At 34.5% G+C, this 26,137-nt stretch overlaps 1 protein-coding gene and 3 long non-coding RNA genes across 6 annotated transcripts in view; 2 read left to right on the top strand and 2 right to left on the bottom strand.

The window, feature by feature from the left end:
- Window positions 1-1,725: 1,725 nt before the first annotated feature.
- Window positions 1,726-5,166, top strand: LOC123309986. Its single transcript, XR_006537308.1, has 2 exons — window positions 1,726-2,852; window positions 5,055-5,166. It is a non-coding gene; the product is annotated as an uncharacterized LOC123309986 (long non-coding RNA).
- A 200-nt stretch (window positions 5,167-5,366) lies between these two features.
- On the bottom strand, window positions 5,367-14,282 carry LOC123309987. The gene is made up of 2 exons (XR_006537309.1): window positions 13,895-14,282; window positions 5,367-5,679 (listed from the first exon to the last, which is right to left on the bottom strand). It is a non-coding gene; the product is annotated as an uncharacterized LOC123309987 (long non-coding RNA).
- A 175-nt stretch (window positions 14,283-14,457) lies between these two features.
- LOC123309985 lies at window positions 14,458-24,953 on the top strand. Its single transcript, XR_006537307.1, has 3 exons — window positions 14,458-14,927; window positions 20,862-21,536; window positions 24,484-24,953. It is a non-coding gene; the product is annotated as an uncharacterized LOC123309985 (long non-coding RNA).
- Window positions 24,185-26,137, bottom strand: part of LOC123309982 (kinesin light chain) — a 39,273-nt gene continuing 37,320 nt past the window's right edge. For 2 of the 3 annotated variants that reach the window (XM_044893312.1, XM_044893313.1), the window contains one exon: window positions 24,797-25,841. In XM_044893312.1, coding sequence (XP_044749247.1) covers window positions 25,740-25,841 — 102 coding nt within the window. In that variant the 3' untranslated portion in view covers window positions 24,797-25,739. Of the gene's footprint in view, window positions 24,520-24,796; window positions 25,842-26,137 lie in introns of those variants that run through there. The other variant, XM_044893314.1, reaches the window with a different exon arrangement.

Below are 26,137 nucleotides of genomic sequence, written 5' to 3'. Positions count from 1 at the left end.
GTTTCAAGGTGATTAGTCTGATATGATTAATTCAATAGGAAAAGGCTTCACGATATATGATTACGAAGCGGTCTTACCATAATTTCACGTTACTCAATCGTCCACCCTTATATCATCCTATCGTAGGTATAAACAGATACTTCATAATCAGAGATGAGTTATAGATTTCTCTGTATTCAATAGAACTACTTGATTTAGAGTTAGGGGAAAGGCAAATATTTGTGCTAGTCTCTGTTCAATTGATATCGCATACAAATACAATAACAAGAGTATTTCCATACTAATTTATTATTCAAATACTCCAAATAAAGTATAATTTGTAGCAAAGCAAATAGATATTGTTCCATCATGCGGACAGTTCAAAATTATCGATCAGCGAATATATGCATAATAAAAAGTGTTGTTGTATTTATATCCATTACAAATTTTATTATGGTCGATTTTTTCTGGTACACACATTATCATTGAATAGAAAATTTGTCAACCTGAGGAATGAATCCACCACTTCTGTTTATACGTCAGCATAAGCTTATGCACATTTCGTATGAAAGCGATCAATAAAATCCAAGCTGCTATTCTGGCTGTTGCTTTACTAATCATAAGAATTTTGGTCTCACCAAGAAACGCAGAGGCGAAAGAAAATCTTCAATATAAGTTGTAAAATCTATGATGGTTCACTTCCTTCAGGTATTATAACTACTATTGGTTAACAGGAACTAGGAATTCGTGGGTTGATTAACAAACCATAGCTAAGTGCCAACGTTTCGCAAAATATATTTGCTTCTTCAGGGCTATAAAAAGATCGAAAAAACTTAATTAGAACACAAACAAATTGACAAGAGCTTTACAAACAACAACATGATCACAAACACGATGTTAAAGGCAAAAGACATGAATTTCTTCAATAATCTATCAATAACTCAGGTATTCATTACTTTCGGTCAATTTTCATTAAGTACAAACATTCTTCTTCATTCTCCTCTTATAGGTTGATTTTGAAATTTGAGAAACGTCAAAAAAATAATAACAAAAAAGTATCAATTCTGTTCACTCTGTTCACTGTACCATCATGATAATTGATACTTTTTTGTTATTGTTTTTTTGACGTTTCTCAAATTTCAAAATCAACATATAAGAGGAGAATGAAGAAGAATGTTTGTACTTAATGAAAATTGACCGAAAGTAATGAATACCTGAGTTATTGATAGATTATTGAAGAAATTCATGTCTTTTGCCTTTAACATCGTGTTTGTGATCATGTTGTTGTTTGTAAAGCTCTTGTCAATTTGTTTTTGTTCTAATTAAGTTTTTTCGATCTTTTTATAGCCCTGAAGAAGCAAATATATTTTGCGAAACGTTGGCACTTAGCTATGGTTTGTTAATCAACCCACGAATTCCTAGTTCCTGTTAACTAATAGTAGTTATAAGTTGTAAAGTTATACCTACACCCCACAATTCAGATTCCTTTAGAACGATAAAAATTAAAAATAATTATGTTTATTCGATAACTTAAGCTTAAATAAGCAAAGCATTTCAAAGCCTTGATCTTCCTCAAAAAAACAACAAATAACAAATATAAGTAGAAGCGAGAGATAATAATATAACAAATGATGTTACCATGCACAGCATAAAAATCAAGCAACAATCACTACACGCTTTTGAATTTCGAGAATTAATTAAGGGAGAGTATCGAGCTCTTCAATGCATATTTTCAAGCAACGAATTGAAACTAGACATCATTAAATTTGTTTTTTGGATATATTTTACCTACTTATATCAAGATACCACAAGTACTCAGAAGATAGACATAGAGTCATTTGGGCAGATACCACACTATCAAATAGAAATATAGAACGATAGAAATAGAAAACACTTCAGCCCGTATATTATAGTAGGTAAAGTTTTTAGTAACTCTTTAAAAACCCACTATGGGTAGAGTCAAGCCATTATGAATCGAGGATTTTCTTTGATATTGATATGTGTTCCAACCAAGTCACTATAGTATTCATAGAAATAAGAAAGCTGCTCTCGCTAAATTGGGGTGCAATCGTTACCTATATACAATAATTATTATGAAACTGACGAAGTAGAGACTTCAATAGATTAACTTTGTCCGAAAACTCATCACATTGAAATAATATCTAATTTTTCTTACTGATTTGCCCCACCACATCATATATTATATGTCCTGCATAGCAGTTGCAGAAATAGTGTTCACTAACATCATCCACTTACTTTGAAATATATTCGTAATGTTTTCAAGATCATTAATTTCCTTATAAAATCAGATATGAAGCCCAAATGCGAACGGTTATACTAAGAAGACTTCAAGTTAAATTTTCGTTCGTACTGCATAGGTATCATGACGTAACCGATTGTTATTACGAAGTTATTCATATCTTAAAAAACAACCCTTGAAAAAATCACTAATTTCCTGCTGGAAACATCGATAGGCAATCCAATTTTGATTGAATTATCTGTTCCGAATGAACTATCGTGAGTAGTTAGGAAATCCCACTTCTTACCTCAAGATAAGATTATATTGTATGCGCAAATTAAACACTTCCTTTTAGGAAACGCATATATCATTTATATACAATTTCAACCATCGCATAATTTATTAAAAAACAAGAACTTCATTGAAGCCTTATTACATTTACCCGATATCTCCCGTTGTCAATATGAAACTCAATCTCACGCATCTTTTTGGTCTTCTGTTTCTTTTCGTAGCTCTCTTCATGGAATCTGAAGGGAACAACATGTTTGTTCCAAAGAGAAAGTGTCCACCAGGGCAATACGCTTTGGGAAATGGCCCTTGCAGAGAATTAGAGGTTTATGATGATGCAGAATGAGTGAGTATTTTTTACATATCATATTCTTCTTTATTTAAATGAACCACCTATGTTTCAAAATATTATACAATTTCAAATTTTCTTTCTTATGACAGACTTACTGAATTCTCCCACTGCAAAATTGATAATAATATTCCACATTTCTATGTGGAAACTGAATTCTTTGAAATGCCTAACATAACCTAAGCTAACTTGCAGTACTTACCTATAGTTGATCTTCCTTAAGCTAGTGAGAAATAATTTTTATTCCATGGCATTTTCCCGTTCATTCATCAACACACCAATTTGAAAATTACATCATGACAGTGCAAATATTTTCAAACTATCGTCAAAATTCATTCATATGATAAACACTAGTACCTAAGGGGTAAGGACCTCTTAAATACTGCCCTCAAATTTGAATTAGCTTGTTTAGTTCACCAGGGGTAAAGGTTGTACATTTCGTTGGAAATCAAAAGAAGAGATCAAAAATCGCAAGAATATCTATCTTTTCCCCCAATTTTTCGAATAAATGATCTTAACCCACTTTTGAATGAAATTTCAAAATGATATACATAAATAAGTAGATGTATCTCTCGAATGAAATTTTATTAACATCTGAGAATAAAGAAAACAGTTTTAGAAGGATTCAATAATTTTACTTGCTTAAAACCCCATTGAGTCCATGTTAGAAAAAATATGATTTTTATTTCTTTTTTCCTGATTTCTTAACAGACTTCGCAGTGACTTTTTTGCATTCGAAATATCAAAAATGTTCAATGATATTCATTTTGGGAGGAATAAATCCTTATTTCTTTTTATGGTTAACTAACACCATTGTACACAAGGTCTTTGACAGTACATTCTTAAGGTAAAAAAAGCTCTTTTTTCCAATATCTACAATTTTTTCCGATTCGGCCCTAATGAAAAATACAGCCATTTTGCATAATGAGTTGTGCTACCCCTGGAAAAACAAAATTACCTAGCTAAATCCTTAGAACATAGAATATCAGGAAGGAGCTTTTTCGAATAAATGTGACGGGAATTGTGCGACGGAAACGGCCATATTGGTCTTTCAAGTTTTAATTTTAAAAGTGGCAGACTTGGAAGTCAAATGATTCTGTTATCTGTGGCCAAATGAACAAAGTGATGTTTTAACTTAATTTTGGTAATTTGGATTCTTGAAATTTGCTGGAAATAAGGATTTTGGATATTGTAGCGTGAATAATTCATAGGTGGGTGATTTTTTTAAGCTGAATATCAGGTATTAATTATGATATCCTGAATTTCATGACATATAACAAGGTTATCCCATGACAATAACACTCCATGGGCGTAGGTGATGTTAAGTCATAGACCTTAATACCATTAAGTATCTAGCCAAGCAGTGTTAGGCGGGATGAATTTCCGCTTTGATTATCAATTTGAAAGAGCTTGAAAAAGCTTCTGACTTTACGTCAGTGCTTTCCTAATTTTTTTGATTAATCAGAATCAACTGACTATTGAAGTTAGTTTTTTGGAAACTTCATTGTCCTACGTCACTGTTGAAACGAAAATATATGTCGGCCATATTTCTCCTCCATTCCGGTCAAATTGAAATGGGCAATATGCTCCTTCCTGTTATTCTATATTCTAAGGCTAAATCACTGCTGACACTACACACAAATCTTTTATACAGAGTTAGTTGTATTCAGCCAAAGTAGCCATTTTTTCAAAATTTTTGAACTAAAATTACTCATAAGCGGCGCATTATACGAGAAAATATGAGGAATTCTTTTATTTTACAAAACGTTTAAATATTTATTAGATCGCGACCAACTCAGTTTCAAGAGTTGGGTTCTTTGAACTTTTGGTATTTTTATGGCACGTAATTGTCATAATGAGACATCTGGAAGACGTGGGTTATATCTTATGTCCGGAAAAGATTAATCAAATAATGTAATTTTCGGCATTTGCAAATTGTTGTACAAGGTTCGCTAGGGCTCTTATCAGAGCATGTTCGGATTTGCTTACCTCTAGACTTTCCCAACTTTTCCTCAACACGGGCATCCACTGCGTGTATTATGATACCTACTTTTTTGAGTATGTAGTGTTAAATTGTAATTGACAGTACACCGTTAATAGGAAATATCTTAATAGCTGCAGAGAAAATATTCATTTATCAATTTTATTTGAATATTGTTATCCCTACTACATTACTCATATTTGTTTGGACTGTTTCAGGAGTCATCTCATTGCTGCGGAATGCAATCTCAACACCCTGAACACCTGCGTTTGAATGAAGCACCAAAATCTTTCAATTATACTTTTCATGAATAAAATTTAGTTTTCTGAACCAATTTCATTTACTCTCAGTAATCTAGTAATTTGATGTGATTGTAAAACAATTTATATTCATTAAAATTTTCCTTTACACAACTTGAAACCACTCATCGAAAAATAAATATGTGAATATTGCAATTCAATAAAGAAATTTCTTTGAAAAAACTTTCGAAGTCGTAAATGTAATGTATACTCAGTTGTTTTGGAAACATATAAAGAATTCAACTTTCTTTAATTCCAATAATAAATTGTAACAAGACAAGTCCCTGATTCTGAATTTATCTAGTTTCTTCAGTGTTTATGTCAATTCACCACTTCATCTCAAATCCATCGATCCAGCAATTTCGCCTCCACCAGCATCTTGGCCTTCCAACAGTGAAACACAATATTGGAAAAGTGCTCAAGTTTGAACATTTTCCGCGAAGTTCAAAAAACAGATTCATGGTACTCCAAAAAAAGTTCCAAATAGTAAATGGTCCCCATAGATTGTCTGGAAAATTTCACAGAATGGGCTGCCAGAAGAGACCTAAAATATTCCAATACAGTAATGAATTGTATCAAATGTGAGGACTTGGGTAATGAAATGAATAGGTACTCGAAATGAGAAAATTATTTCTACTGCATGAATCCATAATCTACAAAGAAAGCTCCTTTTTAATTTCGTTATTGACTATGTTTAAGGATGTGAATTCAAGCTTTATGCACATAAATAATAGCAGAGCAGAAAGAACTGTTTGCGAAGTTTTCAGAAACAAGCAAATTTATTCCTTCAGCGTGTGAAGGTTTTCGAAGACTAAGTTGAAACGTCTACTCTTTTGATTTCTTGATCTTTTCATTCGAGGTTAAAAGGGTAGTCGAATGTGTTAAATAAAAAAATCATAACATTATTTGAACTAATTCGAAACTATCGATGATAAACTGAAGAACATGATTTTCAAGGAAATGAAACAAATGGACGTTGCTATTTGGTAGGAACCAAACTATTGATTTTTTTTTAAATTGCATACACGATCTTTCAACTTTTCAATATATGTTTTCATGCCCTAAAACGTCACATGTTCCATCTCTTCAATGAAATTTTTTTTGTTACAGCTCTTTATTGAGGTTTACAATCTACATCTATGAAGTATTGAGCAAACGTGATGAAAGTTACAGACATGTCGAAGATATTAACTTAACTAATATTCTTATTTATTATATTTTCAATTCAAGTCAACTGGCCAAGTTCTCTTCAATCTTATAATGTTGAATGAATTTTCAGTTAGTTGATTTATAGAGGTTGTTTTCGTGGCCATGCATCTATAATGAATGGTATTCCTAGATCGTTATGAATTGTAAGATTTTGGAGACGTACCAAGGAGCATTTGTTATAGAGTGGAGTATTTTTGATTAGGTTCTCTGAATAATTCCCGTATTTGATGGTTTTGCGCATCCCCAAAATCGAATGCCATAAGTTCATATATTGGTTTGATTATTGCTTTATAGGTATATCAGAACTTTATTTTCAATGGATAATTTTTACTTCGATGCCTATGAGCCAGTACATGCTACGAATTATTAGATTGATCTGTTGATTCTTTGCTTGAATATGTTTTTTCCAGGTGAGACGTTGGTCTAGATGCATGCCAAGATATTTCGCATCAGAACTGACTGGTATTTGTTCGTTGTTTATTTTGACCGGAGGGTATAGGCTTTTTTTATTGGTGGATGTAACATGTACTGAATTGGCTTATGACATGAGAAAATTCCTTATGAGCGCATAACTGTATACAAATTTACCAACGGCTTCTTGGAGTTCTATCAAATACATTTAATCTCATTTAATCCAAAATGAATAACATGAATTGACTTGTTCTAAATTGAAAACGTGATTCATTTCTAAATTCAAACACTCAAGGTCCGTTTACACGTTCAAGCCATTTGCGAAAATAACTATAGCAGTTTGTGCAGTCCTCTGTATACTGATATTTCAAAAGAATCTATTTCTTTCATTCATTGATTTGATGTATTATACCAGGTGTCTTCTCTTTGAACATCTTCCTTAAATTTCCACAATTCATAGGAACAGCTTATATATGACCAGAGGGAATTTTGAATTAACTTTATGGTACCTAATATGAGTACCTAATACGGTTTATATTGACAAATAACAAGGAATTAATAACTAGAATTTATCTACTACCTACAGCTGAACCCATCAGAATGTAGTTGTGTTGTGCTTTATACACTAACTTACAAAGAAACTGCAACACCCAGAAGGAGCTGTTTAAATTTTAAATTTTTTTTTTGGTAAAACATAGATAGTATAGCAAGGAGTAAATGATTAAAATTTTGAGAAAGAGAACGAAGGGTTTACAATTTCTTTTATTAAATTTGTTAATATTAGGTTTGTCACCGTGGTTATCTATACACTCCCCAAAACGTCTTGGCATTGATGCAAGATGGTCTATTTCTTCTTGAGTGATACTATCCCAAGCTTCCTGTACTTCATGTCTCCGAACCACCAAAGTCCGTGGGGGCTGGGGTAAATTTCCAAGCCTTCTACCCATGATTTCCCAAATATGCTCTATCGGCGAAAGATCGGAGGATCTGGGCGGCCATGGCAAAAGATTAACATGGGTCGCTTCAAAAAAGTTTAAACTAACTCTGGCAACATGAGGTCAAGCATTATCTTGCTGAAATATTGGATTCTCAAGCTGGTTAAGGTAAGGGAGAACATATGGCCCCACTATTTCTTGAAGGTAACACCGCGCTGTCATGTCACCTCCATAAAAACTAAAGGTGACCTTCCATGTGCAATTGCACACCATACCATAACGCCTACTGCTCGGTGTACATGACGCTCAACATCAAAATGAGGTTCACGTCTTTCTCCTCGACGTCGTCTAACCCTTCTTCGGCCATCATGTGCACCCAAGGAGAATCGAGATTCATCAGAAAAGACGACCTGATGCAATTCCACTTTCCAATATTGTCGTCCTCTGCACCACTGTTATCGTTGCCGTCGATGCTCAACCATAAGGGGTAACACAAGATGGGTTCGATAATTCTGCAGTCCAAAAGACCTTATACGGCGGTAAACCGTTCGGACAGTTACAGGCGGATGGCCTTGTTCTCTTTACTACTCATCAGCCAAAGATCGAGTTGTCCCAAATCGGTCCCTAATGGCCATAAGTCTTAGACGCCGATCTTGAACTTCATTTGTGTCTCTTCGACGTCCGGTGCCTACTCTTCTTCAATTTTGGGAATGATCAAACCACGTTTGACAACATCTTAGCTTATAACAGTAGTTGGATTTCTGTTCGTACGGTTAGCGATTTCTCGAAATGACAACCCCGCCTCCCGTAGACCAATAATTCGACCTCTTTCAAATTCACTTAGCGTATGGTCCGTATATGTATACGCATTTGGTAACCGAAAGTTACCAGAGTGGTTACTCACTACCCACTTACTAACTTGAGGCACCCCTGCTTCCATATATCTGGTTGTGGAGTTTTCTCCTTCCACTTTCACGTAGAATCTTCTGTTCCTCAAATAATTCCTAATCAACTTGCACAGTTTCATTGAATATCCAGCATATCTCATTTTGTAAATCAATCCTTCATGCCATACTCTGTCGAATGCTCTGGCGACATCTAGTAGTACAAGACCGGTTGCTTGTTTATTTTGGAATCCTTCTGTTATGTATTCTGTGAGTCTCAGTAATTGCTGTTCAGTTGAGTGGTCTCTTCTGAATCCGAATTGCTCTGCTGGAATGAGATTCAGATTTTCAGTTTCTTCTGTAAGCCTCCTAGCGATTACCCTTTCTACTACTTTTCCTAGGGCGGACAATAAACTTATCGGCCTGTAGTTTTGGGGGAATTTCTTATCTTTGCCTGGTTTGTTGAACACTATGACTTCTGCAGTTTTCCACTTTTCCGGATAGTGTTCAGTCCTCATTATACCGTTTGCAATATTTGTGAGAGCAGCTATACCTTTTCTAGGTAATTTCTTCAACATAGCATTCGTTATTTTATCACTTCCGGGAGCTTTTCTATTTTTCAAGCTTCTGATTATCTCTTTTATTTCAAATGGAGAAGTTGGTTTTTCTATTTTGTCGTCTACTGGTGGTTCGTCCATTTCTTCTTCGTTGTTCTCTACAAGATCTTCCAGCTCGTCGTTATCGTCATCAGGTCTGTAATTTATTCTCGATTCTCTTTCTATCGAGTCCGCCAGTGCTTCTGCTTTATCGATATTCGTATATGCCATTCCCCTTTCTCCGTGGAGAGGTGGTATTTTAGTCTTTTCTCTTCTCAGACATTTTTGCATTTTCCATGCAGAATGATCGATAGTATTTAGTTCTTGAACTCTTTTGTTCCATCTATTTGTTCTCATGTCCTTCAGGGCATTTTTTAGAACTTGGCTGTGTCGGTTTAGATTTCTCTTATTTATATCTGTTTTGTTGAGCCTGTATGTTTTTCTTAGTCTCCGATTTTCCCTGATGAGATCTTTGATTTCTCTGGGTGTATCACCGTGTGGATGTATCGGTGCTGGTCTCGTTATTTTCTTTGTGCTCTTTTTGTAGGCATCTATTATATTCTTTTCTAGTTTATCAACTGCTCTTTCTAGGTCTTCCGGTGTGTTGATTGTCGGTATTTCTGTTACCTCCGATTGTATCAGATGGCTATATTTCGTCCAATCGGTGTATTCTCTTGTTTGCATTAGTTCTCTTCTTGGCCCATCTCCTATTGTTAATTCGATGGGGTTGTGGTTAGAGGTTCCGTCCCACAAGGTCTCTATCGAGAATTCTCTAGTGATATTTTTCATAATTGCGATATCAATTATATCTGGTAATCCATTTCCGAATGCTAGGTACGTTGGTTCTTCAGGTCCAATAACGATAGCTTCATGTTTTTCAGCGAGATCTTTCAGTTTTCTGCCATTTCTGTTTTCCATCCTGCTGTTCCATTCTGGAGATTTGCAATTAAAATCTCCGATGCAGATTTTCGGGTTTGTTCCATCTAGTAAGTTGTTGATTTCTTCTTCCAATAGGTTATTTGGGGGTCTTTTATATGCCGATGTGACTTCGACTCTTTGTCGATTTATTTCAGCTACAATCGTCACTGTTTCTATTTGTGACTCGTCAGATCTTCCTTTAAAATAGTGTTTCAGATCTCGTCTAACCAGTAAGGCAACACCTCCCCCAGTGTTTGCGATTCTGTCACATCTATATATCTCATAATTCATGATATTCAATCGCGTATTTGGTTGTATTCTTGTTTCCTGTAAGGCTATAATATCAGGTTTTCTCTCTGATATTATTTCTTCTATCTCGGGTTTTCGAGTTCTGACCCCGTTTATGTTCCAGGAGACTATTTTAAGGGAATTTTTCCTAGTTGTATGTTCCATTATTTCAGTTTACTGAACATTCCTTGGAGTTTTTTCTCCATCTCTCTTTCAATTTTCAACATGATTTTGTTGAAAATTTTTTCAGTAAAAGTGTCTAAATCGTCGGCGGATTCAGAGACTTTTCTGTTTTCTTTTGTTTTGTTGATCGTAGGTTTAGCTTCGGGCATTTTTGGTGACTCCTTCTTCTGTACTGGTTTGGGTTCTTCTTTTTTCTTGTCGTCTACTTTGGAGGGGGTGGGCTTCATTTTCTCCTGGACTTTTAGAGGAATCGTGCTCTGCTGAGCCGATTTCTGGCCTGTTTTCCTCTTCCTTGTAACTAATTTGAATTCGCTACATCCTTTGTAGCTTGCTGGATGGCCTTCTTCACCGCACAGAACGCATGTGGCATTTCTCTCCTCACCTTTTCTGGTAAGTTCGCAATCTTTTGTGCAATGATTGCCCAAACATTTGACGCATCTGTATGGAAAAGATCACTTGTTTTGGGCATGTCCGTACCTCTGACATCTGAAGCATTGGCTTGGATTTTCTGCCCTTCTTTTTGATTCCACTACAATGCAGAGATTGTAGAGGCGTCTTATTTCGAAAATCTCCTTTCTCTGAGTTTTTACCAGGTATAAGGGTATAAACTTTTTGGTTTTATTGGATGTCATTCTGGACACCTCGGCGTCATGGATTCCTTGGACCTTTAGATCATTTTTTATTAAATCTAGGTCAGCATCTATTGGGAGATGTCTTATAACTGCATATATCTTTTTCTCTTCCTCCATCTGGTACGTGAAGTACTCCTTACCAATCTGGTCAAAATATTTTGTTATGTTCCTGTAGTCGTCCACAGTCGAGGCTACGATCCTGATCCCGTCTTTTACGACGGTTGCTCTGTTGTAGCTGAATTTCTTCAAGTAGAGAGCTTTTGAGATCTCTACCCAATCGGCTGTACCCATCGTCGTGATGGGTGGAATTTTATCTTTTTTAGGTAACTCCGTTGCTTTTTTTGCGGTCTCTTCGTCTGAAGATGAACTTTCTTTACGCGCGCATTTTGTGGGCGGCGCGTTCTGGGTTTTAGCAACTTGAGTTGCAAAATTTCTCTTCTTCTCCGGTTCTGGAGCTACTTCCTGTTTGGAGGAATTTTTGGGGACCGCTACCGGCTTTGCAATTTCTGCAAATGTGGGGGATTTCTGTGCCGTATTCTGTTTTGCAATTTCAGCAAAACTAGGGGATTGAGGAGCTTTATTCTTGTTAACTTCCTGTCTCAAGAGGCGTATCTCCCCGACCAACTGAGACACGGTTTCAGTCAGTTTATTTATTTGAGCCTTCAACTGCCCATTCTCTTCTTTGAGCCTTACAAGCTCCTCTGCATCTCCATCGCTAAATTCTTCGGTGTCCGTAGCTTCCATGTAGGAGCTCTCATTGTCTGAGATCACCGACATGGCTTTTTGTCCGTATTGAACTATAATATATGAGGTATTTTGGAATAATAATGAATATTGGAAATCCTTACTACTATGTTACTATTAAGCTATGTGGCTAAATTAAATATTTTCTATACTATCAGAAAAATAAATCGACTCACCAGTGATATCCGTGGAACCAGCGATCTTGGGATCTGGACTCGACACTGAATACACTGAATTTGAACGAATTTCCGCTCAATAACACATACACTTATAGAACTTACAAAAAACTTCGGAAGTTTCGTAGACGGAATCATAAATTCCGCAGCTTCGCCAGTGTACACTTTCACCTCCGCTTTCACTTTTACGGCACTGTGACACTTCGACTTTCTCGTCCGCTTTCTCTTTTATGACACTTCGACTTTCTCGTCCGCTTTCTCTTTTATAGCACTAGGAGCACTGTAGCACGTCTTCTCTTGTCAAGCGAATGACTCGGAACCACTTACTAACCAGAAGAAACCAAAGTGTATATACCACAGAACACACCCATACTTGACTTACTTTATGGTATATACGGACCACAACCTTAGCTGGCGATAAATTCCGCGTACAAGTTCTCTAGGCATTTTAACAACAACTAAACATCGACTTTGGATCTCCTCGAACAGCTGGTTAGTTGTAAAATTTGAAAGAATTTGCAAAAAACGACTACCATATTTAAGTAACAGAAAATGTTTATATGAAAAAACCTTCACGATTTTTTTCTCCAAATTTCAATCACTTACTCCTTGCTATACTATCTATGTTTCACCAAAAAAAAATTAAAATTTAAACAGCTTCTTCTGGGTGTTGCAATTTCTTCGTCAATTAGTACTACTTCGAATTTCAATTTTCATATTCCGAAATTTTTCGTGATATTATAACTTTGACCTCAGAATAAGTCGATTGCAACCGAAAATGTTTGTCGCTAAGCACTCTATTCATTTAACAAATTTAAAAGGATTATCACTATTATAATTATACTTCCAAAAGCAAATACCCGGTAGATTAACTAGAGTAAGTATACGTTTCAATTATAATTAGGGATAAATATTCCGCTTAAAATTGTATAAAATTTTTAAAATGAAGCATATTCGAGTCATTCACCTAACAGTGGCATTTGATGAGTAGGCATATATATTCTAGAGTTTTGTTTTATTGGAAAGAAAAATACAAATACTCGTATTCATGCTTTAGATCAGCAAATGACCTTGTTGTTTTGAACAATATCAACAAGTGAGCGAAATTTCGCAAAAAAAAATAAATACGACAGATTTACCTACTTAGACTCTGCTTTGATTTTAATGATATGATATCTGGTTTATCTCAATATTTATAAATTGATTAGAAGAGACGTACCGAACGTGATATTGAAGTATCACAGGTTTCTTTTCAATTTCTTTTGATATCAGAAAATATTCTCTCCTCAGTCAATTGATTATCGCTCAATGAAAAGGAACAAAACACTGTACCACCTTGAGAACTCTCCCCAAGAAAAATATTACCAAAAAAATATATATCATTCAAAATCACGGTTAGAGGGAATCATTAAATTCTCCAAAGAAAAAATCCAGGAAATATATTAATTAAATTAATCGAATGAACCGTTGCATTGCTTGAAGTATCTGCTATTTTCAGAATATGAAAATGTCCTCTTTCAATATGAATCCTGTAAATTTTTGTTTACCTAGTTAATATGTCTATAGGAAGAATGATCAATTACTGAAGAAATTTTATAATTTATTCAGCACTCTATACCTACTCACAATGATGTTATTATATAGCTACAATATAATGTTAGATATCCCTCATATTTTGTTCTAATAAGAGAGCACAAATTGACAACGATAATAAGGTAGATATTTCATAACCGATGGAAGAGGAGGCACTGGGTATAAATGCTTTAGCAAGTCAGGAACTCACCTGGAATGTTACATAAAATGAAGGCAATACCACTTCACATCCAGAGTTGCGATAGTATTTGAATTTCATCAAACCCGAAGTTTAACTGAAACTGAAACTTCACCCACCTGAAGATACCTACTATTGTGAATTGTGATAGCTAAACTCGTATCGTGGTTTAAAAACTCATTTTTGTGTAAATCATATACTTTATCTGTTTTTAGGCATTATTCAACTTGAAATTTTCTAACTGAAATCTTCCAATCATCCCTTCAACCTGTTTGTGCTGTTTATCTATATTATTCCATAAAAGTCCAAATGTAGACACCCACCCAGCTAGACCCAACTTGAGTATCACTCATATTGAAGTCGACCTACATTATTCATTACTGTACATTCAACAATTGGTACTCACATAATTTATCAAGATTAATCAAGAATCATTGTTGTATCGAATAAATCCCTTGATTTTAATTTTATTCACTTCATAGAAATACCTGGAATTAGATAACGCGCAAATATTGACAAATTTTACTTATGAATACAGAATTGGAGGCGGTACCTAATAAGAACTAGCGTGAATTGATGTTTATCCTCATATAACATTAATCGTTAGCGTTTTGACATCAATTACTCCCATAAAAGAAAACCCATTTTGAGTAAAATAAATAGCACTCCAATTGACAAATTTATTGTATCTTTTATCAAATGAAAAAATTGATTTGCTCCCTTATCATCAGCAATAAGTACTTAAGTGATAAAACTGATAGAGCAGGACACTTATTGTTCAGTCAAAAACAGTGTGGTCAGAGGTATTGTTGATAGTAAACGATAGATATAAAGCATCAGTATGGTGTTCCCAAAATTTCATTTTTTCTTGCTTTCTATGCTGATTTTGCTATTGGTATTGTGCACCTCCGTTTTGGGCGCATCTGATAGCGGTGTTTCTGGTGTTGGACATATCATTGATGCAGGTTGCAGAGAAGGATATGTAAAAATTAATGGAATATGTGTCGAGGATCTATAGGACTCTCACTTATTATGGAATTTCTTCGTAAGTATGAATATAGGTATTGGCAGTAGGATAATCCATACTAAATAACATAATAATACAGTAACATGAAATTGAAGCCGATAAACAGCGCGTATGGGGGGGCTTGGGATCCGAAACATAAATATTTAGGAAATGAATTGAGTGAACTGAACTATATCAATGTATCTTTCCCCGTGGAAAGATACAGTGATTACTAATGCCGAAAAGTTTCTGTACTTATAATAGTAGATTTTTTGAAAAAGCCAGCAGGGGGGTTTTCCACGAACAAAAAAAAATTGAATTTATTTAGGTTTCGTTACATTGATTTGCAGAAATTGACGACCCTGCCATTAACAAATTCCCGTATATTAAAGACCCAAACATAAAACAGTTTGGCAGTAATAAAACGAAAACGTTTATTTTCATAAACATTTTTAATTAAATAACTGAAACTAAAACAGAATTATTACTTACCTTTATGATTTTCACCAACATGAGTTGTTAAACCATGGTTAATACAATACCATATTGTGGGTCATCATAAAGTATTGGCCACATCATTCTATTCTGTTCTATTCTATTATTTTATATTATATTTTATAGCACATATTATTCTGAAACGTTGCGGTTAGAAGTGGAGAATTTAAAAAAGACTGGGTCGCTTGCGTGGAATTCAAACATTCATCTTCTTCGTTTCTCATTCATGAGAAACTTTTTATCGAGCAAGCAAGTTGAGGAATTCTTGTATTTGTGCGAGAGTTATACATATTGTGTATTTGAAGGTGAGGCTTTTTTCAACAGAAGGTAGAACTGGTCAAAATGAAGCGTTTCGCCAAAAATCACCTGAACAAAACTTTCAAAATGATAAAGTTGAAAAAAAATTGAAAATGATTACTGAAATAGATCCTTATACGACCGTAGACCGTTTGTTAGCTCAATTATCGCAAAGCAGTGGGAAAAAACTCATCTCCTGATTCGACCATGTGTCGATATTGGCTGGTTCGATATTTACGCGGTGACACAAGCACTTACAAGAAATTGCCTCGATATTCTACATTTTTTTTACCCTAAATTCCACGATACAACAATTATGATTCTCTTAAAAGTGACCTGATGCATCTAATCCGATGAACTTGGTACTGAACCATTCATTGTCCAGTCATATGTTTATGTTTTGTTTCGTTTTTGCGATGCCGTAGTCACCTTCCACAGTCCCGTACTTGAAATTCAATGAAATTTTGTCGAACTTCTAGGGGTTGTATCTCGGCCATACTTGAATATTTTATATAGACAATTTTTGGTTGAACGACTTATTTTGATGAGACGATGAGTTCTACCTTCCGTCAAAAAAAAACTCACACCTTTGAAAACACCATATATTGCTCAGTCCTTTCAGCATTCAATTATAAAATTTGCAAAAGATTTCATTGCTGGAATAGCTTCAGAAATGTCCCTATATGAATATATTAGGTTATCCCCCTAGGCGGATTTGCGCATAAGTTGGGGGGAGGGGGGCTAAAATGTTTTCGCGGTTTGTCGATCATATTTCCTGTAGGACTAGAAATTTCGACAACAAGCTTAATATAAATGTTGTGGAGCCTGAAAATTTGCGTCAAATGAATTCGTCACATGTATGTCGAACTGTTTCTATTATACAGGTTCTCAAAGTTTGACCAATTTTTCAGAATAATGAAAAATACATATTCGTTTTAACACCAGTTTTATGAAAATATCTTCTGAAGTAACCTTATTAATGATGAAAGAGATCTGTATCGTGGTGAGTAGGTATTAAATAATGCGTCGGATGGCCTGAAGAGCACCATCCATTTCAAAACAATTAGATACATTTCGAAGTTGTGTCACTTTCGAAAACTGCTGTTCATGTCCATGTGCACCTTTAGGGGGCACATTTTAGCCGCCCTATACTTATGCGCAACTCCGGCGAGGGGGAAAACCTAGGATATGCATATTTGGGACATCTGAAGCCATTCCAGCAATGAATTATTTGATTGCAATCTTTTAATAATTGGTCGATTTTAGAGTCTAACGCGACTAGCCTATTCTTTCAGCCCAACTTATTGGTTAAAAACCAAAGATTTTACACCATGCTAAATAACACACCTATTTGACATCGAAACAACCTTTGCAACAGACATCCACATGGTATAGATACTGATGGATCAAAATCTATAGAGAGCATGGGTATAGGAGTATACTAGGGTGCGTTCCACTAGGCGCTCACGCCGTTCACAACGATCACGACCACGACCGCCCGAATTACCGTTCCACTAGTGCCCGGCTTCAAAAGCGCATAGGCTAGTGGAACGGTACGTGAGCGACGGTGAACTCGTTTTTGAAAATTCAAAACGCGAAATGAATGCAGAAATCAGTTTTGTATAATTTGATTCTCTTGAGAAAGATGAAGAACCAAACTCTCGCCAAGTTCTTCTTTGATTTAAGCGGTTTAGCTTGCACAACATTGGTACAGTGGGAATAAGAATTTATTTACAAATCTTGTGTTCTTGTTCGTGAGAAAGCAATAGTGTTCAAAGATCTTTGGTAGTGTTGAAGATGGGCTCCGATATTTTACAAAATTTACAAGTTGTAGCGGAATTTGATGATAAAATAAATAAATAAATAATAACTTTATTTCAAGGAATCTTCGTACAAAGATCAAATGAAATCGACGTCACTTAATCGACGATAATTCATCCATTTTAAATTTAGCGCCACGCGTACACAAACGACCACTTCGACCAACGGGCAGAGATGGGTCGTCATGATCGAAAACGATGACGCCATCGATTCGAAGCGGGCGATCGTGATCTTCTAGTGGAACGGCCTTAGGTCGTCGTGAGCGTTGTGAGCGCCTAGTGGAACGCGCCCCTAGTGTACTGTCGGAATGAAGTCCCTTCATACTAATAGTACATGAACGCTTCGTCTTACGGGCGGAAATAATAGCTGACGCTTCAAAAGTGTTTGAAAATAAATCTCAAAGGGGCGCGCGCATCACCATATGGTAATAAAAATAGTCTAGGTTTCTAAACTAAAATTTATTTACAGAATTGCAGCACTGGATTTATTCCCACAGCTATTTTTTTCACTCGTTCGTCTTATACTGTATACTTCATCCTGCATCCTTGGTCTGTGTTTGTACAAACTAGAACTACTTGCTTCTCTTGATGCTATCTTCAACTTCGTTTTCCAGTAATTTTTTTGGTTTCATTTCAGATTATTTTCAGTCAATTTTTCTCTTTCTGTTTTTCCTCTCAACCTGGTTCTTCGTTTTCGTCATAGTTCACACTTTCTCTTACACCACTTTAGGCTTTTTTGCCAGTTCTGTTATGTGTTCTTTGATTGTTGTGGTTCCTGTCATCTCTCTGATCTCTTATGAACAAAAATTCCTAAACTTGGTGTCTTGTACGTGAAACTGCATGACTATTCGAATATATTCGAATAAAGGAATTCTTTTCGTTTTGACTGATCGATCAGCAATTCAAGCCTAGGAGAACGATTAAAACTGAATCGACCCTACTATCGCATGAGCTAAAATTATTCTGACTTTATAGAGAGGTCCGAAAGTTGTTAAAGACGAGACCACCCTGTTTTTTGAAAGGAGAATAGATAATACTCATTTTAGGTCGAAAACGTTTTCAATATATTATGTACGGTCGTATCTGTTCCAAAAGTTCATCAAAACTTGTAATAATTTAAAAACTTTTTGGGAGATTTTCGTAAATCATACATATCATCTCTTGTTAAAACCGTCATAACCACGAAATTTGTCGGAAAAGTGGCCTACATAAAAAGGCACATAAATAAATGACAATTGGCTTCCTTTTGAAGGATGATTCTTAGGGTGGGTTATTTTTAGCCCTGCTTTTTTTCTCTAATGAGAGGAATAATTATTGAAGCTTCAGAATTTTTCATTGTGTTAGATATTTCTGCATTGATTGTAATGAGCGTTATACTTGTAAATATTGGACTGAAGACCATGCCTTGCAATGAGAGTGGTGAACATGTTTTCTGCCCCAGATCGATATCCTAAGGTAATTCGAAAATGTTATATCTATCAAGATTGAATCTGCATCATGAGTTATGTCTGAATGAAACTCAAATATCTAATTCAAATACTTGAAATAATTTCGCAAGCTCTATATAGATGCAATGAATGGGAGAAAACTATGAATGGTCATGATTTTGATTAGATATAGAGATTGATATTATTTATCGTTGAGTGTAAAATAATAATTTTATGTATTCCGGTGAAATATATATACTCCTGTATCAACAACGGTAGATTGATTGTGGATATCACAAAAATTTGTTTAGAGACTCCTCATAGAAAATTTTATCCAATTTCGATAATAACAGTCCACATTCAAAAGGAAAATTTTGATAGATCTCATTGAATTTTTAGTGGATTAGGTGGGTAACTAAGCACCAACTATCCATTAAACCAAAGGTCACCAAAAACAGCAACTATGCCACATCTGAAAGGACGAACAGATTCCTGAAAAGTATCGACTTTTCAGTGTTTTCGGATGGATATAGATCCATCCGAATGCAATGCACTCTCAACGTAGTTTTCAATATACTTGTTTCTCTAGAATGGAAATAGAAATAAAAGATTCTATAATATCCCGTAGTTGTCTGCTTTCCATTGCTTCTTCAACACTCTCCTTCCAAGTTGGTTTTAGCCTCTCTCTCTTCCTGCGTCTTTCTGTAGGTGACCAATTGGAACACTTCAGATATTTCCTTCTTGCATTGATCTGCTGTGACAGTACATATGTTTTACAGCTGAAATATTGTTTCTATTGATGGTTTTTTTCCCAATGCCTTGGTATGCTTTCGGCAGATCTATAAAAACTAAGTGGGTTTCAAAGTTCCGTGCTTATTTTTTCATTGAGGTTTCGCAGGAAAAATATTATCCGCACATGATCTACCATCTTTACAACCAGTTTGCTCCTCCATGTCGTTCTTCTTCTATTCTTGCCTTTAGAATTCGTCTGTAAACTATACCAACCATGCCTGTATATGTAGTTTCCACATTTTTTTCTGTCTAATTTTTTTAAATATTGGGGTTATTCATGCATAGTTTACCATTTGGATGGTATTTCATTTCTTCCTCGTAGTCATTCTGCTAACGCCTGTATTTCTGGCTTGTGGCTAGTTATGATTTTTTTATATATATTATATATTCATCGGGGGACTGCCTATTTACGTTTGGCCTTGGAGCCACCTTAGGGGCGGTTCCCCATTCCAGGGGGTATGGAGAGGGCCTCCGCTACCCCACTGGTTGTGTGAGAGGCCTCACCAGTATTCGCGGACGTAGATTAAGCTCATATTGTTTTTGACGCATTGATTCAATGAGCAGATGCACGCACCCAGCAAACATTAGAAGCCGATGCTACATGATCCGACAGATACTCAGGGGTTATCTACTGGTACAAAGGGGGTTACGTGTGTTACATCTTGAAAATAACACTTCAGCTAACCTAGAATAAGTCTGCAACTTCTCTCTGAGAAGTCTCAAACGCAGTTCAATTGGCTTCATTTGAATTGAGTTCGAGTCTAGGCATAATAAGGACTAAATCTGGCAGAATTCTCAAATAATAATCCTTTTTTCCAAAAAAAAAAAACAGATAAAATTTCATCTTGAAAAATTTGTCGAACTTGAAGCAAAAAACAATGACAAAGCAAACCTTTTTTTTCGTATAAATTCATGTCAGCCATATCAACCTCCAGCGAGCACGAGACATCTTTTGTAATAGATTGAGAGTTTGTGAACTTTCCCCACTTTTGTGCTTCAGTTTATTTATGATGGAGCGGTAAAACCCCTTTATGCGAGGCGAACGATTTCATACATCTACGAGTATTTATCATAACAAAAATTTCAGTGTTGATGATAACACAACTTAATATCAATAATTATTCAATATATCATGTTTTCAGATTGGCTGGCAACCCAAATTTCGAGATGACTCACCAAACCTACATTTGAACTTCATATAAAACCTGGCTTTTATGTTTATCAGCTTGGTGGTAGCTGTCCGTTGAAAGAAGAAATTGTTTCTGCAGGATATTTTATAATTCATAACCAAAAAGGAAATATAATGCACCTTTTAGTAATCACGTTTTATTTTAAATATCATATGTAGCAAAGCACATTAATAAAACCATATTGCATTGATACACTGATTGGTAAAAAAGCTCCTAACTCATCCTTAACCCTAATCAATGCTTTAATGATGATGAAATGTCATTTTATGGAATGATGAAGTGCAGAATTAACGTTCACTAATAACATCAGAATGGATTTTCAATTAAAGAATAAATTACCTATCCGCTAGGCAAACATGAAAATATCATCATCATTTGAACATAAACTGATATCATTGTCGCTAAGTACTTATATCTATTCGAAATTCGAGAAAAAGATAAAACAATATGTTGTCAAATCGAAATAAACTATAAATTTCGTAACAAAGAATCGGAGGAAGTGATCAGAATAGATTTTGAGAATATCAGAAGTTTGAACATCGATTTTTTTTTTGAGATAGAAAAAGTAATCGTCAGAAATTCTCTTCCCCACGAAAGTATCACATATCATTACAACATTGTACGAAGGTAAGTTTTTCATGTTATTATTTCTCGAATGAAGTATTTGTCTCTGGTTGATGAAAGCTTGCAAAGATCAGTAGTTTTGAACGGGATAGTTGAAATTTCACATCTATTCTAATATACTTTTCCTCACAGAAGACTGCTTTCATTTCACGTTTTTCAATTCAATTATCTCCTCATATTGAGAGACAATGGTGAGAACAGACAAAGTCAGTTGGAGATATACAGTCTATAAATAATTGTAAACTCGCAGTGGGAGTCGAAATATTATCATTTTGCCGATTTTAGTAATTTTTACGAAATTTTAATGAACATTGTTCATACAAAATTAGAATAACTTTCAAATTCGAAATGATATTTGTTAGTTTTGTTTTATTAATCTATGGTTTTGGGTGACAAATAATAATTCAAAACTCTCTGCGATATTACAATCATTTAAGAAGATCTTGTAGAAGTCTTTGCCAAATAAATGTAATTTTCGACCCCATTTTAATACCAGAGTAAGATGAAAATTTAATGGGCAATATAAAGAAATAGAAACACATAATAAATCCTGATAAATATAATGAACCATTCAAGGCTCCATACCAAAAAAAAAACTTAAGTTTCGATCCGGTAAATACATATTAAGTTAGACGTTGCATTCCGAGTCACATAAGATACACTGAAGGCAATAGATACAATGTGACCTCAGAATAAACGCGCATAATGAAGGACTTGATTAACAAAGCGAAATAGGTTGGTAATAAGTTTTTCTTGAACCCATAAATTGGATGGTTATCGACATAGACGTCAGATGAATTCGAAATAAAATTTCATCCCATCCGCATCTTCACATTTGGTGTTACAAATTACGTTTACCAAACACGAGACGAGTCGAGTTGGGTAAATCATAAATATGAATATCTGCCATAATATCGAAGTGAAATGCCATATTTTGTACACAATTGTTGAAATATTCCTCCCAAAATATCTACGTTACACTACTTCCGCCTTCTGCCACTTGGTGAAATTTCAGACGAAAAGGGAACAGGGAGTGGAAATGTCAATAACGAATATGTAGAAGACCCAGTAATTTGACTTCTTTCACGATATCTGATACCATAAAAAATCCCAAAAATAGGGAATACTCCTTCTGACGAAAATGATGTATTTTTTATTAAATATCTTAGAAACGTCACATTTTGAAATAACCACTTCAACCGTTTTCCAAAAAAATTATTTTGAGCACTTTAAAATGAAAAATAAAAATGGATATTTAAAATTAAAAACGTTTCATTTCGATAGCAAAAGTTAGCAACATCGACTGAAATATGCCTTGATAATAAAGGACAACAAATACATTATCTTGATGAGATAGACAAAGATGGCTGTCTATGAAGTCTGTGACGAACGAGGAAAGTCGTAAAATTTTATGGGATTTTTATGACTGGTTGCAGTTGAAGCTCGCCAGTAAGTACGCGCCTGTAAATCAACAGCTGTTATTTTATAAACAAGCTGATCGGACATTTTTCTTTTCATTGTCTAGTAGGCGCTGTTGCCAAATCGTAAACTCGAAACCAAGCGATTTAAATTTTGAAACCCCATATTTGAAGAATGATTTTGAATAATGTGCAATAAATAAATAAATAAATAAATAGTTTCCGCGGTGCATTTGTAAAAATCATGAATGAAACTCATAATTATTCAGTTTAAACTTGCATATGCAGTGATAACCCAAACTGAGGAGAATTCCCCATTAATCAGAATCGGGGAAATTCAAAACTGATTCTAACTCTGAGTGGTAGTTAAACTCAAAAAAGTTCCTCATTTCAAACAGAAGATCTTCTATTTCAATAGACATTAGATGGGATGCAAAAATCTCTATCCTTCAATGTTTCACACCTTATAACTGAACCTGAAGATTTTCGAAAAGTCATATCAATTAAATCAAGACTCTCAATGTCAAATTCGAGACAAATTAGTCAATATCTCCAGAACCTTCAGGATTAGGTATGGGGAATCACAAAGGTTAAAATTTTGGTTGAAAATTCAAAAATGTAAAGAAATATAGGGTGAGTCATTTGAAAACACCAAGTTTGGCTCAACTTCCAGTATTACCAGACGATGTAGCATCAACCATGTAGGTAACGATTAGTTGGGTACACGCTGTTCTCATGGTTTGAATTCGTCATACAAGATCTTGTCCCGTAGTCTTACAGAGCGAAAACCTGTTATTATTACTCATTGCTTCAAAATCCTACTCGTCCTATTTCCCTGAGGAATACTGAACGATCTGAAAATATCCTTTGGCGTCTTTTCGAATATTGCCAATTTCGTTATTTCACAATTCAAAGCAGACCATAACAACTGCAGTTTATCAAACTTGACGAATAAAAATTCAAATTGACCTTGAATTTAAATCGAATTTGTAGATTATAAATTCAGCAGAATCCTCACACTTTGAATTTATTTACATTCTGTTAGTCACATATTTTGACTTACATATTATTTGGTACTTATTTCTAATTATGAAGCTTACTTGGGCATTTCAAGCATAATTATGAAACCTGTGAATTGATTCAATAAGTGTAAGAACTCGTTATGAAAGTTATAGCACGCACAAACTTGAAAAGATGTGCATCTCAGCTGAAGCAATAATATTCCACAGCATTCAATAGGAGGCGATTTATTAAGCTTCACAATGCATGAATTAAAGTTTATAACCGTAGAAAAAGAATCCATTGTCTTTCAATATGAGATTATCTAATTTAGCAATGCGAATTCGTTAATCACATAGCCCTTCTTAAAACATGGTGTTTCGTATTTTTCATCGATCGAGAAGTTTTTTCAAGTAAACTAGCCCTTCCAAATATAACATGTATGCAATGAAAATGTTAATAATAAGCATAACTAAAACTTGTAAACAATAAATGAGTTTGAACTGCACTGAGAAATACTTCCATATTTGCAGAGAATCGTCTCCTTATGACCTAAATCTCCTTCCATTCTGAAATGAGACAAAGGAATGTGAGGGCTTTGATGAAAATTTGACATCCAAATCTTGGTGAATTACTTACGATGAATAATGTTGACATGCAGATGCAATTCATGGAACATAACAGATTAAAAAGCCAATATTAGCCAAACTACTGAAGGTGCTCAATGAATAAAAGATACATTGATGGGGGTTACAATGAAGCACACAATGTGAGGAAATGTAAGCATGTTATCAACTCCATGAGAAATTTGAAAACATGAAGGGTACAAGTCAAAAAATAAAAAAGAAAATTTTATGGATTTATTTTTAACAAACATAATTCAACACAATTTGTTAATTATACATTGAATATACAATATATTTTACGTCATCTGTCGACAAACTACTCGAATTATGTATAAAATAATTTTTTTTGAAATGCATAATTATAAAATTGCACGAAATCTACTGAAATTTAATTGACCTAGCAGGATTCTTGATTTCATTCTTAATATTTTATCATATCATAGTAAATATCTTAATGATCAATGTCATTTTTTATATTTTTATATATAAAAAGTTGTATGAATATTTTTTCTCTGAGAACTCCAATTTTGAACAATTCCTGAAAACAAGCTATTTCCATGCTTACTAGGTATTGAATTTGCAAATATTTCGCAATGAAACCTTTGTAAGATAAGAATAAATTATATTGTTTCTCAAAATAAAAAACTTCATTGAAGAAATGCAGAATTTCTCAACAATAATAAATAAAAAAAACTCAAAATTATATGGGTGTTGTTTCATTACGAAATTCAACAAAAATTTTGAAACGATATTTCTGTACATTGAGTAGTTGAATAATGCTATTCAGAAAAATATTTAGATCAGTAAAGCAAGGAAGCCTTATGTCTCCATTGAAAAATTAATGAAGAAAAAGAAAAATAATAAATAAAATTGAATTTGTGATAACTGATACCTTCCATATTTCATCATATTTTAACGCCCTTGTTTCAATCTCTTCTATTGTTAGCTTGAAATTTATCGAAAAAATGTCATAAATGAAATTTATTACATAGTACAAATAGGAAAATATGTACTAATAAACTTCAATAGTGTTAATAGAAATCTTAGTATTTCAAATTCAATTCATTCGTGCATTTTAAGATTGGAATGATGAGTGAATAAAATTCGCAAATGCTACAACTAATCTCTTGAAGGGCTTGTTCGGATGAAACTAGGTCGTTAAATTAAGAACTAGGTTTGCTGTTGGGTGAATTTATGCCCAATGCGTTAAAGAGTTTCGTTTTCAATCCTCCCTTTTCAGTATCTGGGGTCCTTGCAGTATTAGGCTGTTGAGAAATAACACAAAAAAATCAGGAAAGGTTCGAATGAGAACACTACTAACCTATTAACTAGTTAAATATTAGGTAAAGCCCAGCAAAGCGTAGTGGCAAAGTTAATTTAGCGAAAGTTGTTCTCGGTAGGGTATAGATTCACTATCTGAATGAGAAATCTCAAGAAAATATTTAGAAGCGATAGCCATAGCGGCATCACACTGTCATATTTGTTGAGACCGAGTGGAAAGTCAAAGATAGCAGGCATCTACGGAATGAATAGTGAAGTGAAGAAATAGCTATAAATTTTC

The sequence above is a fragment of the Coccinella septempunctata genome, chromosome 3 (assembly GCF_907165205.1).
Source record: "Coccinella septempunctata chromosome 3, icCocSept1.1, whole genome shotgun sequence".
Taxonomy (NCBI): domain Eukaryota; kingdom Metazoa; phylum Arthropoda; class Insecta; order Coleoptera; family Coccinellidae; genus Coccinella; species Coccinella septempunctata.
This window is presented reverse-complemented; position numbering and strand designations above follow the sequence as displayed.